General features: G+C 44.4%; 1 protein-coding gene across 1 annotated transcript in view; it reads left to right on the top strand.

Annotated features, from left to right (window-relative positions):
- LOC115131044 (receptor-type tyrosine-protein phosphatase mu) overlaps positions 1–16,460 on the top strand; it is a 319,957-nt gene that overhangs the window by 111,819 nt on the left and 191,678 nt on the right. Inside the window, 2 exon segments of the mRNA XM_065019405.1 lie at positions 2,851–3,025; positions 12,296–12,589. Coding sequence (XP_064875477.1) covers positions 2,851–3,025; positions 12,296–12,589 — 469 coding nt within the window.

Below are 16,460 nucleotides of genomic sequence, written 5' to 3'. Positions count from 1 at the left end.
TATCGGGCAGCAGGTGAGCGATGCTCGGATAATGTAGTGATGAGGCTTCTGGAACCTTACATTGGCAAGGGGAGAAATGTCACCGTGCTGCATCAAAGAGACACAACAAAGAGACAACCGGCGACTATTACGCACTACAACCGGACAAAGGTCTGTCAACATTACATACTATGCATCGCCGTAGATCAACTTATGCAATGCTGTTCTGTATCACACCTTTGTTTTTCCTATGGGAATATAATCCTAACCTGTTCTATTCCATAGGTCGGTGTGGACGGCACGGCTGTACTCTGTGAAAGGAGGAACTCTGGCCTGTTGCTGTGTTCTACAACATGCTTGACTTGGCTGCTATCAACATACACATGTTGTTCAAGTCGTGTATGAACAACACCATGAGCAGGACAGACGTCATAATGAGTCTGGCACACCGGCTACGTGAGAAACATGTGTGCCAAGGCCGCAGCAAAGGTTCCACACGAGCCAAATTGTGCACAGCTCCCGGCAAGGAGAAACTGCCAGGGGGGCAGATGCACTTGCAACAAAACCTACAACTCCAGTTTCAGCTACAAGCGACTTATTTGTGCATGGTGTTGAAAGCAAGTGAAGGTGTCAAATAGGACAAGCTATAACTGCTAAATTGGATCCAACTGCTGCTTGAAGACGCACACCATATTGTAAGCACGAGCGAGGCCACAAATGTGTCCAATAACTGACAATAGACTATTTTTGACTGGTGTCATATCGACACTTATATTCATCATAATGCCATTATGTATTTTAAGATGATTTTCACTATTCACAAGCATGCTTGGCACTTATACTTAAGCAATAAGGCCTGAGGAGGTGTGGTATATGGCCAATATACCACAGCTAAGGGCTGTTCTTAGGCACGACGCAACGCTGCTTGGACACAGCCCTTAGCCGTGGTATATTGGCCATATATCACAATCCTTATTGCTATTGTAAACTGGTTACCAACGTAAATACTGGAAAACTGGAAAATGTAATGTTTTGTCATACCCATGGTATACGGTCTGATATACCATGGCTTTTAGCCAATCAGAATTCAGGGCTTGAACCACCCAGTTTATAATGATGTTTAGGCTACTGATATTTTCTTCATTGACTTGTTGGTTTGGATCATTTTGATTTGTTTTGCCTTTATAAAAATAAGCTTTTACTGCATTCCAACACACATGGTTTTTGTTTCATAGTTTGTAACAAAGGCACTCCACAAATAAAATGTATTTTACTCTTGAAATTCTGTTTTTTAGTGGTTTTTAGTTTTTACACAGGGCTATAAGCCTACAGTAAAATAAACGAATAAATGTTTTGTTCCAATATTTACATTTTGTATTCTAATCTTACAATCATAAACACAACCAAATGACACGAAGGGGTGTCCAATGAGGCCAGGCTTAAAATGATTTATTAATACTGGTGGTTATGGATAATCGTTGAGGCCCGTCTAGTCTACTGTTAAATATGCATATGGTAATTTTTGACTGTCATGGAACTTTGAGGATGAAATGCTCAGAACGTGTTTGTCTTGTGCTAATTATCTCAAAGTACTGCTAAAATACACTTACAGTATTTAGGAAAAGTCAGGCACAGGTTGGTTCAAGGTTTATATTGAGATGAAAACGGTCAGAATGACCGTCTTGGAGGTTCTAGTGTTAAACAGTCCAGTTGTGGTCCTTTTAGATCCTAAGTGTCACCATGTTGCAGTCACATGGAACTGCCGTTACCAGACTCCTTGTCAAACACATCCCTGTCATCTGCATATCAGTGTGTTGTACAGAGGTTGACTGTGTGTGAGTTAGTCGTTCCTCTTACCGAATGCCTTTTAATCCTCGTTAACGAAGGAGATGAAACACTAGCATTAAGTGAAATCCCCCGGGTGACATTAATGAAGAAATATTCCTGAAAACAAATGGCCCCAATCTGGCGTGTGTGTGTGGGTGCTGTCCGTGTGTGTGTGGTGACAGCTGTGGGGGAGCCGGGGCTGTGTGTGTGCAGAGAGAAGAACAAACAGATCAGCTCTCGCTGACAGGATCCTCTGTCCCTCTCTCTCCAAACAGACCAGGAGACGAACATGAACACACACACACACACACACACACACACCACACACACACCACTTGTGGCATTGCCCTAAGCTGTGTTTGACCCCCCCCCTTCCAGTTTCATGCGTCACATGAAAACAATAGGAGGATATCTCATCTTCACATGAAGACCCAGTGCTCTGTTTTGTTGGTGTTCCTCTCCCATCTGAATTCTTTGACCGTTAACAGTTCAGTTTGACCTCTTTGACCGTCTGCAACGATGCGTTCCCCTTTTCCCAGTAGGACTAGACTAGCGTTGCCTGCCAGGCAGTTTTATACACCTCTCCCATACATAAACACACCAGCTGTATGGAAACCTGCTGGTTAGCACAGGGAGAATGGCAGTGGTGGTGTTAGACCCCGTAGCCCGCAGGCGCTCTTCACTCGGCCTCAGCACTAGTGTTTACAGTATGCCGTGTGGAGATTTGAAATCACTACAATCTACAGTACAATCTATTGTACTCTAGTCGACACCATGCTGGCAGTGTTGAGTTCCTAAACAAAGTTTGACGAGTCACTGCAGAAGACACATTTTGTCATCCGTCAAATGAGGGGAACCATTTTGGATAGGTGATGTTTTTGACACATCATTCCTAATGTGTATTTACACGTGTGTCGCTGTATATTTCCCAACCAGGGCATTGCAGAGAGACACAATATTTGTGACAGAGGGGAACCAGTTTAGATTTGGGGTGTCACAACACTAGTGATGTAGCGGTGTGTTTGCTGTATATTTTCCTACCAGGGTATCGGAGGGAGACAGGCCCCGATGAGAGAGACCAGGCCGGTGAACTCCCGCCGCTACATCGCCACGTTCGACGTGGAGAACACCACCAAGGGAGACTCGGGCCGCTACCGCTGCATCGTCCACTCAGACAAGGGCGTGGGCGTGTCCAGTTACGCCGACCTGACGGTCAAACGTAAGTCATGTTCTGTTTGTACCTCGCAAAAGACTGGTTATGTTTCTTCAAAATTCACCCCAATTTAAGATGATAGCCAAAGAGTTATATGAAATTTCTCTCTTTCTGTGATGATTTCCTCTAATCCTGACTGGCTAGATGGAGACCTGTCAATCACTCTCAAATAGCCTCTGTGTTTGTCCATCAGCACGTTGCCACGGCAGCAGACTCCGGCTGCAGCCTCCCTGACGGTCTCAGAGGAGAAGTGTATAGCTCACAGCTGTGTGTGTGTGTGTGTGTGTACTTGTCTGTGTATGTGTGCAAATACGTGTACTACTGTAAAATGGTTATATATCAGACCTGTCAATGCAGATGAGGCCTGGCGTGTTGGAGTGTGCCATAGTAAATCTCCCTCCACTAGGTTGTGTGGAGGAACGATGCATGATGGCTGCCTCCTTCACCATGTCAAATTATGCATCATCATTTAAACGCCATTACCAAAGACGCCCATCCTTCTTACCTAATTGGGATGTATTAGAACAGCTACAACCAATTCCCTCTTATTCCCTTTATTAGTTTAAATTGAGTCGTCGACATTTTTCAACCCAGCAGTTTGTCCCCCTCTCCTAAATGAAATATTAGATCAGTGAAATTGTACATTTTTATGCATTTGCCATCGCCGACTCGCTCCAGGGTCCTCTTTCCCCACCCGTTTTTTTTCATCCAATTACTGGTGTTTTGTCTAGCGAAGACTTGTGGAGGCTGTGTCAGGGGAGCGCTACCCAGCTCTGCTCTATCTCAGAGTTGGAGTTAGTGACCTTACCGCCATGGGCCCGTATTCACGCAGTCTCAGAGTAAGAGTGCTGATCTCGGATCAGTTTTTTAGATCATAATGAATAAGATTGTATGGAGAGGAGGGCCTGATCCTAGATCAGCCCTCCTACTCTGAGACGCTTCTTGAATACGGGCCCTAATCTAGCCGAGGACCCAGGAACAGTCTTCAACCCTGCTCTGGGCTTACAGGACTGAGCCTGCGGGTTAACAAGGCTGACCTTGGGACTGTGGAGGGCTGGGGTTGTAAATCATTAACATTGTACTGGGGCCTTCCAGGTCCCAGGGGGAACCATTACTCTACCACTACTGCCAGTTAGAGGCCATTGTATTAATTTTATTTTACCAGGTATGTTGACTGAGAACACATTCTTATTTACAGCAATGACCTGGGGAGTAGTTACAGGGGAGAGAAGGGGGATGAATGAGCCAGTATATGATCTAACAGGCTATATGATCCACCTGGTATCATACCTACTGCCAGTTAGCCAGTATATGATCTGACAGGCTATATGATCCACCTGGTATCATACCTACTGCCAGTTAGCCAGTATATGATCTGACAGGCTATATGATCCACCTGGTATCATACCTACTGCCAGTTAGCCAGTATATGATCTGACAGGCTATATTATCCACCTGTTATCATACCTACTGCCAGTTAGCCAGTATATGATCTAACAGGCTATATTATCCACCTGGTATCATACCTACTGCCAGTTAGCCAGTATATGATCTGACAGGCTATATGATCCACCTGGTATCATACCTACTGCCAGTTAGCCAGTATATGATCTAACAGGCTATATTATCCACCTGGTATCATACCTACTGCCAGTTAGCCAGTATATGATCTAACAGGCTATATGATCCACCTGGTATCATACCTACTGCCAGTTAGCCAGTATATGATCTGACAGGCTATATTATCCACCTGGTATCATACCTACTGCCAGTTAGCCAGTATATGATCTAACAGGCTATATTATCCACCTGGTATCATACCTATTGCCAGTTAGCCAGTATATGATCTGACAGGCTATATGATCCACCTGGTATCATACCTACTGCCAGTTAGCCAGTATATGATCTAACAGGCTATATTATCCACCTGGTATCATACCTACTGCCAGTTAGCCAGTATATGATCTGACAGGCTATATGATCCACCTGGTATCATACCTACTGCCAGTTAGCCAGTATATGATCTGACAGGCTATATGATCCACCTGGTATCATACCTACTGCCAGTTAGCCAGTATATGATCTGACAGGCTATATTATCCACCTGTTATCATACCTACTGCCAGTTAGCCAGTATATGATCTGACAGGCTATATGATCCACCTGGTATCATACCTACTGCCAGTTACCCAGTATATGATCTAACAGGCTATATTATCCACCTGGTATCATACCTACTGCCAGTTAGCCAGTATATGATCTGACAGGCTATATGATCCACCTGGTATCATACCTACTGCCAGTTAGCCAGTATATGATCTAACAGGCTATATTATCCACCTGGTATCATACCTACTGCCAGTTAGCCAGTATATGATCTGACAGGCTATATGATCCACCTGGTATCATACCTACTGCCAGTTAGCCAGTATATGATCTAACAGGCTATATTATCCACCTGTTATCATACCTACTGCCAGTTAGCCAGTATATGATCTAACAGGCTATATTATCCACCTGTTATCATACCTACTGCCAGTTAGCCAGTATATGATCTGACAGGCTATATTATCCACCTGTTATCATACCTACTGCACAGGTATATGTAAACCCTTTAGATACTGGTTTAGATCTGCACCTTTGGTTTTGGATGTTGATACATTGATTATTTTAGTTTAGTTTGCAGTGAATGCCACGTTTGTGTCTGACTTTGGTTGTAGTTCATGGGGTTGAGACTTTGGTTGTAGTTCATGGTGTTGAGACTTTGGTTGTAGTTCATGGTGTTGACTGCAGCCTCTTCAGGTGGACCGCTTGGGCAGAGTGTGGCCAGATCACAAGGGAGGGATTGGCTTTGCATCCAGCTCAGAACAGTTCCTTAACCATACCCTAATCACACACAGGAAACTCATGCATAATATATGTACATATATGCAGGGGAATTTAAACTGTATTTACATACAGTACCAGTCAAAACTTTGGACACACCTACTCATTCAAGTGTTTTTCTTTATTTTTACTATTTTCTACATAGTAGAATAATAATGAAGACATAAACTATGAAATAACACATGGAATCATGTAGTAACCAAAAAAGTGTTAAACAAATCTAAATATATTTGATTTGAGATTCCTCAAAGTTCCTCACCCGTTGCCTTGATGACAGCTTTGCACACTCTTGGCATTCTCTCAGCCAGCGTGCATTTCAATTAACAGGTGTGACTCGTTAATTTGTGGAATTTCTTTCCGTAATGCATTTGAGCCAATCATTTGTGTTGTGACAATGTAGGGGTGGTATACAGAAGATAGCACTATTTGGTAAAAGACCAAGTCCATATTATAGCAAGAACAGCTCAAATAAGCAACGTGAAACGATAGTCCATCATTACTTTAAGACATGAAGGTCAATCAATATATGTCAATATATTAGGCTTCGGTATGGATCAGTAGCTTAGGCATTCACTGCACCCCTAGAATTAACAAAAGCTGTCTTTCTGAACAGATCTGACCTCCAAATTGCACCATCCAGTTGCACCATCACTGCCTGGGGTTATTTTATAACTACTGCATGTGAATCACACAGTAATAGTGTCTTCAAGTCCTTAACTAGGCTAGCAACAGGCTTAGTTTACCATGTCCTCCTCCCTACTCATTCACTCCCTCTGAATTGTGGATGGCTAGCACTGGCACACTAGCAACAACAACTCACAGAACATCCAACATCTCTCTGACCCTGTTTCTAACCCCTCTCCAAATATTGAACCATAATCACTTCACCATAATGGGACCCAGAAGGGGAGTTTACATGAGCATACACATCCCATTGGACAGGGACCAGTTCAAAGTCATCTGGGGAACCATGCGGGCTAAGGGGTTAGGTTGCACGGCGACCGAGCTGCCAGTAACACTCTATATATATATATATATATATATATATATATACCCTGTTTAGGGTAGGGCCTTGTGGCCACTGGGGGGGGTGTGTGGCTGGCAGCAGGTGCTAGCTAGAGGCACAGCAGCATTTAGCTTATAGTCTCCGAGCCACATGGTCGCTGGTTGCTGCAAGCTGACTCTTTGAACAAGGGCACTCTTCTATGATCTCTGGGTTGTTGTAAAAGTGGGACTTGTAGTTCAACTGTAAAGTGGGACTTGTAGTTCAACTGTACATATGAAGGAGGGCTCTTTGGACTCATCCTTTTTGTTTTGTTTATACTCCAGGTGGAATTGATTACATTTTCCTGGAACCAGCAGGATAGTCCCAAAAATGCAAACCAACCTTTCGGCAGACTCTTATCAAGTGCTCGGTGTTTGAAAGAAAACAAGCACTCTTTACCATACAGATTGTTGACGCCTGTAATGTCACCCACTCCAGCCCCAGCACTTTGATGCTGTTTAGTTATTACTGATGGTCGATACCCACAAAGAGTGGACAGGGAGTGAGGCCTGACACATCACAGGGTATTACAAGGTACCCATCAGTGCGATGTGGCTCCAACCTTTTGTTTTCCCATTCTGCTACGCGTCAGTGGCCGTGGCGGATCGATTGCCGGGCCCTCCCGATGCTGAAGGAGCTGATGCCTTATTTCTTTTTCTTTCACCCCCCCAACCCAAACAAAATGACAAATGTGGTATCGACTGACCGGAGATGTTGACTCGTCTCGCCACCCGAGCACCCGCTAGAACACCTTACAAGCCATGCTGTCTAAATCTGCCCCACAGCCAGATTGAACTGTCACCATCTCAAAGTAAATCTGAGGCAGCATCGCTCTCTCTCTCGCCCTCTATTTCTCACTGTCTCTCATTCTCTCTTTCGCTCTCTCACTTTTTCCTTTGTCTCTCTCTCGCTGCTTCTGGAGACAATAAACGTTTACTAATTGGGTGTGTGAGTGTCTACACCTGTTTGCTGTCTGAGAATAGATCAGTCAGTAACCCAGGGATCAGGACGGCTGGCTCGACTATGATCAGGACGGCTGGCTCGACTATGATCAGGACGGCTGGCTCGACTATGAGCACGACGGCTGGCTCGACTATGAGCACGACGGCTGGCTCGACTATGAGCACGACGGCTGGCTCGACTATGAGCACGACGGCTGGCTCGACTATGAGCACGACGGCTGGCTCGACTATGAGCACGACGGCTGGCTCGACTATGAGCACGACGGCTGGCTCGACTATGAGCACGACGGCTGGCTCGACTATGAGCACGACGGCTGGCTCGACTATGAGCACGACGGCTGGCTCGACTATGAGCACGACGGCTGGCTCGACTATGAGCACGACGGCTGGCTCGACTATGAGCACGACGGCTGGCTCGACTATGAGCACGACGGCTGGCTCGACTATGATCAGGACGGCTGGCTCGACTATGATCAGGACGGCTGGCTCGACTATGATCAGGACGGCTGGCTCGACTATGATCAGGACGGCTGGCTCGACTATGAGCACGACGGCTGGCTCGACTGATCAGGACGGCTGGCTCGACTATGATCAGGACGGCTGGCTCGACTATGATCACGACGGCTGGCTCGACTATGATCACGACGGCTGGCTCGACTATGATCACGACGGCTGGGCTGAGCACGACGACTATGAGCACGACGGCTGGCTAGCTCGACTATGAGCAGGACGGCTGGCTCGACTATGAGCACGACGGCTGGCTCGACTATGAGCACGACGGCTGGCTCGACTATGAGCACGACGGCTGGCTCGACTATGAGCACGACGGCTGGCTCGACTATGAGCACGACGGCTGGCTCGACTATGAGCACGACGGCTGGCTCGACTATGAGCACGACGGCTGGCTCGACTATGAGCACGACGGCTGGCTCGACTATGAGCACGACGGCTGGCTCTACCATTGCCAAAGAAAGACTATCTCTATCATAGAAATGGAATTAATAGAATTGAGTATAAGCTTGTCAGGTGCAATGCGACCAATAGAATAGTACTAAACGTGCAAACCCAGCTGACATTAACACTCAGTGTAAACCCAGGTCTGATGTGTATAGAATGGTGTGAACAGGACAGAGGAAGAGGTGTGATATGCAGGGAAGGTCAACAGGTGGGCAGCCATGACGTGTGTGTGTGTGATTTTAACATTTGTATTTATTTATTTAACTAGGCAAGCCAGTTGAGAACAAATTCTTATTTACAATGACGGCCTACCAAAAAGGCAAAAGGTAGGCAGCAACACATGACAACACAACATGATAACAACATGGTAGCAACACAACATGGGACAAACATGATTTGGCATAGACAACAGCACAAAGGGCAAGAAGGAGACAACAATACATCATGCGAAGCAGCCACAACTGTCAGTAAGAGTGTCCGTGATTGAGTCTTTGAAGAGATTGAGATAAAACTGTTCAGTTTGAGTGTTTGTTGCAGCTCGTTCCAGTCGCTATCTGCAGCGAACTGAAAAGACGAGCGACCCGTGGGTGTGTGTGTGTGTGTGTGTGTGTGTGTGTGTGTGTGTGTGTGTGTGTGTGTGTGTGTGTGTGTGTGTGAGACTTTCATGGACTCCAGGATGTACAATATCCTGATGAGTGTAAATCACAATTGAGTCAGGCTTCACCCCCCAGTGGACACATTACAGACAGCGGTCTAGAGCTGTAATTCAAAAAGTGAGTGCTGATCTAGGATCAGGTCCTACCTGTCCATCTCATTCATTGTAATCTAAAAGTCACAAATGGTCCTAGATCAGCGCTGCTACTGTGAGACATACGGCCCCTGGGCAGACAGAGACAGACATTCTGTCCTTTCCATCTCATAGAAAGGTGACACGTTATGAGGCCAGGCTTGCACCTGCCCCAGCCAGGAAGACAGATGAGCCATTACTTCACCGGTAATTGGGGTTCTCCCTGGTTCCAATCGATATCTGCGGCCCTGGACATCGTGTGTCTGTGTGAACTACACACACCTCCAGCGGCGACGAAATACTCTGAGGTCCTGTTTTTTTACAAGTCTTGATGGCTCAATATTGTGTGGGAATAAGATGACTGTTAAATACAGATGTAGGAATAGAAGAGAATTACATTTACATTGACATTTGCAGACGCTCTTATCCAAAGCGACTTACAAAGATGCATTCACCTTATGACCTCAGTGGAACAGTAGTGCATCTAAATCTTTTAGAGGGATTACTTTATCCTATCCTAGGTATTCCTTAAAGAGGTGGGGTTTCAGGTGTCTCCGGAAGGTGGTGATTGACTCCGCTGTCCTTCGTGAGGGAGTTTGTTCCACCATTGAACAGTTTTGACTGGGCTGAGCGGGAACTGTACTTCCTCAGTGGTAGGGAGGCGAGCAGGCCAGAGGTGGATGAACGCAGTGCCCTTGTTTGGGTGTAGGGCCTGATCAGAGCCTGGAGGTACTGAGGTGCCGTTCCCCTCACAGCTCCGTAGGCAAGCACCATGGTCTTGTAGCGGAAATTGTCCTACACCACAGGAAATGCAGATGAGCTTTGCGATTTACATAAATTCACTGAAAACCCACGCTCACACATGGTTAAATTAACAGTATTGCACTTTTCATGTAGCCTACCTTTGGCCAGCTATCAAGCAACAATATGGACTCAATGTTCAAATCCTGTTGCTGCAGGATTATTTTGCTGTGACAATATAGGTCAAATTAAGATCCTACATCTGTAATTGAATATACTATATTTAGGGAATGTCCTCATGCACCTTCTATAAAAAAAAAACTGCGTTATTGGAAAGAACCTGGAGAACTGGACTTTTCTAAGATAAAATCCTCACAGGGACATGAGTCACTCAGACTGATATCCAAGTCTTATCTATTTAGTTACGTTAGGGCTAATAAATGCACCGGAGTTTTCAGACTTAGTCATACAGTCACCAGGACACCTGACTGACCTGTCGGACAGGCTATCATCAGGGCAAAGACTAATTACAGGGCAAGTCACTCGCTGTGTATGTGTGTGTGGATTGGATTGACAGTCCCATTCGTGTGAGACACTCATCACGCAAGAAAAGAGGGAGAGGAGAGGGGCCATATCAAACTTCAAAGGCCAACACTGGGCTGTGTTTAGACCGAACATGCTGATGCTGACATGTAGTTACTAGGACAGCGTCACACGTCCATGGAAGTCGAGCCTGTCACTCCCTAGACCAGACAAAGAAAAAAAAACCTGACCCTTAGTCATAGAACAACAGACCAAAAAAAAAGGTGAAAAAACATTCACCCTCACAATGGACAGGAATTGTCTCATTGTCTTATCGTTGACGATTGAACACCATAGACTGGCTTTGGCAAAATGAATCCTTCTCAGAGGTCTCTTCGGGGAGACAAAGAGAAAAGAGAGATGGGTGGAGGAGAGGAGAGGGAGATTATTGAAATGGGTCACGGGAGAAATGGAGCAGGACCGGTGGGAGTGATGAGTAATGGGATTCAGGTTGGCTGTTCTATCGGCGAAGGTCAGGAAATTAATTGGTTTAACTCATTACCTCGCTTTTGATCTCTCTCCGTTTCACCGTGCTCTCCGCTTCAGCCCGTTACTCCCGGCTTTGTGTGAGGCACCGCCACTACAATCACTTAATTGCTCTTACTTAAGATTTAAGCTTCCGATATCATGCTAACATGTTTTCTATTTCTCTACAGACTCAAGTTGGATGTAATTGAGAATGTTGCGCTCTATTCTTTTCTTTTTGCAGAGTAAACCGGTGGTATTTGCATAGTTTTAGTGTGTTTAGCTACGCTCACTGCAGGTTTAGCGCAGGGTGCTATTTGCCATCTCCCTTGTATAGCAGAGTCAAGGTGAATCATCAAGAAACAGAACACATTTTGCAATGTATTATGAGTTCCTGGAACCATATGAATGAAAGCCCCTAGAGAGTAAATACAGTATACATAGTGTCTCTGGGGATAAAATAATTAATATATTATAAAGTATTAAAATGACTGGCATGTTTTTACCAATTTTCTATTAAATATTACCTGTAATTAATGCCAATATGAGTGAAATAGTTTTTCTATAAGGAAGTAGCAAGCATTTTTGAAACGGTCTGTTTGAGATACAAGTTCGAGGTGGGGTTTTTGGAAAAAAAAAAAATCCTCCTATTTATGCTTTGGCCACATACGAGTATAGGATCAGTCAACAACGTCATTTGGGTATGAGTTAACAGAATATAAACTTTTAAAAGTGAGATTTTCACTGGACAGTTACTTTAACCTTGGTAGATAAACAGTATTTATCTACCAATTGAAATGACCATTTAAGATTCCTCATCTAAACCTAATCTCTTCCTCTTTGACCCCCAGAGCCCCCGGTGCCCATCGCTCCGCCCCAGCTCACCGCCGTGGGTGCAACCTACCTGTGGATCCAGCTCAACGCCAACTCCATCAACGGTGACGGGCCCATCGTGGAGCGGGAGGTCGAGTACCGCACGGTGGCAGGCAGCCTCATCGACAACCAGCCCGTGGACAAGACCACACACAAAATTGGCCACCTGGACCCCGACACGGAGTACGAGATCAGCGTGCTGCTCACCCGGCCCCTGGACGGAGGAACTGGGGCCCCCGGACCCCCCCTGAGGGCCAAGACCAAGTGTGCTGGTAAGTCCAATGCAAAGACACGGGCACACACACACACACACACACACACACACACACACACACACACACACACACACACACACACACACACACACACACAATTAGAGTAATACATTATGGTGTACAGTTACATAGTAGCAGTTATACAGTACTTGGTGTAATGACACACTATTTTCAGCACAGTCATACATTATACAGTTGGACCCTGTCGCTATACAGTGGTGCTTACTTACGGCTGTTCATTGACATTTACTTCAGTGGGAGTGGTAAGTGGGGCAATACATACACCACTTTAGCTACACGCAATGTACAGTCAGTTGCAGTGAGGCCCTTTGATAAAGTGACACCGTCATGAAATGAATAGCCCGGGAACTATATACTTAACTTGTTATGCAGTTACACATCTGAAGAATACTTTAGATACTCACATTCTACAAATTCAGTAAACTTACTGACAAAAACCATGCACTCATACTCAACATTCTAAACTACTTGTTTCATGGGGCAGACTTCAATACTCTACGTGAACCATGGGAATGTCTGAGTAAAATTTTCATGGATGGATCTCAGTTTCAGCCCTTAGGGGCTTGCAGTGTCTGGCCGTTCACTCTCCACCCACACACACAGCTTAATTTCCCCCTGGGTCTGGGTCTCTCTAGGTGACCACAGGGGCTGATGGGATGTGAGGAATGTGAGAGAGTCTGACTGCAGGAGAAGAGCGGAATCTCCTGTCTCCACTTTCCCTGTAGCAGGAGGTCTGGGTGGCCAGTGCCGCCTCCACAGTAAAGCATACCTTCTGGCTTAAGTCAGGTTTTTAACATTCCATCCCAAAGGGATGTACAACATCTATCAGCATGATATGCAAGCATACATTAGATTGTCTATTATAGTTCTGGACTACCATGAACATGAGTGTGGTGCTGGATATGATCAGGGCTTGGTATGTGAGGCTCGGTAGTATACGTGATTGAAGTCGTATTATCTCTCTGTGGTTTGGTGACAGTTTGACAAGATATCACGTTTTCAGTGTCAGGCGGGAGAACGGACCATCCACAGCTCTTTTTGGATTTGGAAGAGGATATATTGTTTCCTCTCTTTTGTGATGGAGGTGGTTGCAGAGGGGAGGCTGACTGACCCAGGAGAGACACAAGGGTGATGGATGGCCCTACATGTCTCGTCTTAAAAGCGCTTCCTCTCTGTGGAGGATGAAACGTTTTTATATCTGATTTCCCTGACTGTCTCTGAGCTGCTAAAGGTTTCAGAGGAGGGTTGTTCCCTTGCCCATATAACCACTATTTTCAGAGCAGTTCAACAGTTTTTAATTGAGCCAAAGTCGCTCTCACAAAGCCGTTCAATTTCAATCAAATCAAATTTGAATCAATGACACATTTCATTAGAGGAATTATGATTTGATTCTTCTCACTCCACACCCCCTGACCAATACCCATTAGGCATATCACTATTAATTATAGATTTTCATACAAAAACAATTAGATCAGCCCCCCATTCAGAGTTTCAGATAGTGTCCTACCCAAAAGGGACAAATGGTAGTCCTATTTAGTAGAGCTGAGCGATTAGTGCTTTTTGAGGTTGTTTCGGTTCGACTATAAAAAATTATCACGGATTTTGGTTTCGATATTTAGTTTTTTAAAGATATTAAATGCATTATGAAATAATGACATTCAAATTATTAGGGCTTTTTAATGGAAATGCCAAAGCCAAACATACTGAACATTCAATTACCAATTCAGTTGTTTCTGTCAGGTCTACACATAGAAATAGGACATTTCAATAAATAATCAAATATTTCAGTTGTGTATATTACTTAGTTTTATGACTTTATAATTTTTTATTCCTTAAAGTCAGCATCTCATCTCTGCTCAGGCAGTATCAAACAGCACAGACAGCCATCTAACGTTATCTATGTTCTCCCTGTACTGTACCGTCTTTAGTCACCCTATTAAGCTAGGCTAGCCTGCCCAAGTATGCTTCAGAGCTGTCTGACAATCATTTTGACCTGTTCTTCAAAGTAGATGAGGCATACTTTCATGAACTCTCTATCCCTCTTTCTTGTCATTGTGTTTTCTGCATTCCTCTCTCATGCGGCAGCGTATGTGGTCTGTGTTTATCTAACCTAACGTAGAGTGCATAAAAGTGTATCCATGCTGGAAAAGAACAGGTGCAATGGATTATGGTCATTGTAGTTAATTACCATATTTCCATGCTGGACTATGTTGAATATTTGCTCAATGAAAACTACTACTCCCTTCGGCCCAGCGTTCCATAGTTTTTTAATTATTACATTTTTTATTTTATTTTATTATGAACACAACAAATACAAAAAAACAGAAATATACAAACAATAGTACATAGTTCTTGACTTGATTTTTCTTGTGAATTATTTTATTTCTCTCTGGAGAAACAGCCTGTTGGGCTTGCATGTCCCCCCCAAACAACAGTACCAGTCAAAGTTACACATCTACTCATACAAATGTTTCTTTATTTTTACTATTTCCTACGTTGTAGATTAGTAGTAAAGATATCAAAACTATGAAATAACACATATGGAATCATGTAGTAACCAAAAAAGTGTTAAACAAATCAACATATATTTTAGATTCTTCAAAGTAGCCACCCTTTGCCTTGATGACATCTTTGCACACCCTTGGCATTCTTTTATTTTATTTAACCTTTATTTAACTAAGCAAGTTGATTTAAGAACAAATTCTTATTTTACAATGACGGCCTACCCCAGCCAAACCCTCCTCTAACCCGGTCAACTCTGGGACAATTCTCTCAACCAGCTTCACCTGGAATGCTTTTCCAACCGTCTTGAAGCAGTTACAATATATGCGGAATATATGGGGTGTTTTTCTTTCACTTTGCGGTCCAACGCATCACAAACCATCTCAAATGGTGTTGAGGTCAGGTGATTGTGGAGGCCACGTCATCTGATGCATCACTCAATCACTCTCCTTCTTGGTCAAATAACCCTTACACAGCCTGGAGGTGTGTTGGGTCATTGTCCTGTTGAAAAACAAATTATAGTCCCACTAAGCGCAACCCAGATGGGATGGCGTATCGCCTCGGAATGCTGTGGTAGTCATGCCGGTTAAGTGTGCCTTGAATTCTAAATAAATCATTGACAGTATCACCAGCAAAGCGCCCCCACACCATCACACCACCAGCTCCAAGCTTCACGGTGGGAACCACACATGTGGAAATCATCCGTTCACCTACTCTGCATCTCACAAAGACACTGCAGTTGGACCCACAAATCTCAAATTTGGACTCATCAGACCAAAGGACAGATTTCCACCGTTCTAATGTCCATTGCTCATGTTTCTTGGCCCAAGCAAGTTTTTTCTTCTTATTAGTGTCCTTTAGTAGTGGTTTCTTTTCAGCAATTCAACCATGAAGGCCTGATTTCACGCAGTCTCCTCTGAACAGTTAATGTTGAGATGTCTTACTTGAACTCTGTGAAGCATTTATTTGGGCTGCAACAGAGGTAACTCTGGGTCTTCCTTTCCTGTGGCGGTTCTCATGAGAGCCAGTTTCACTATAGCGCTTGATGGTTTTTGCGACTGCAATGGAAGAAACTATCAAAGTTCTTGACATTTTCCGGATTGACTGAACATGTCTTAAAGTAATGATGGACTGTAATTTCTCTTTGCTTATTTGAGCTGTTCTTGCCATAATATGGACTTGGTCTTTTACCAAATAGGGCTTCCACAAATGAACTTTTAACAAGGCACACCTGTTAATTGAATGTATTCCAGGTGACCACCTCATGAAGCTGGCTGAGAGGATGACAGTGCAAAGCTGTCATCAAGGCAAAGGGTGGCTACTTTTGAAGAATCTCAAATATAAA

The sequence above is a fragment of the Oncorhynchus nerka genome, linkage group LG6, assembly GCF_034236695.1.
Source record: "Oncorhynchus nerka isolate Pitt River linkage group LG6, Oner_Uvic_2.0, whole genome shotgun sequence".
Classification (NCBI taxonomy): Eukaryota; Metazoa; Chordata; class Actinopteri; order Salmoniformes; family Salmonidae; genus Oncorhynchus; species Oncorhynchus nerka.
This window is presented reverse-complemented; position numbering and strand designations above follow the sequence as displayed.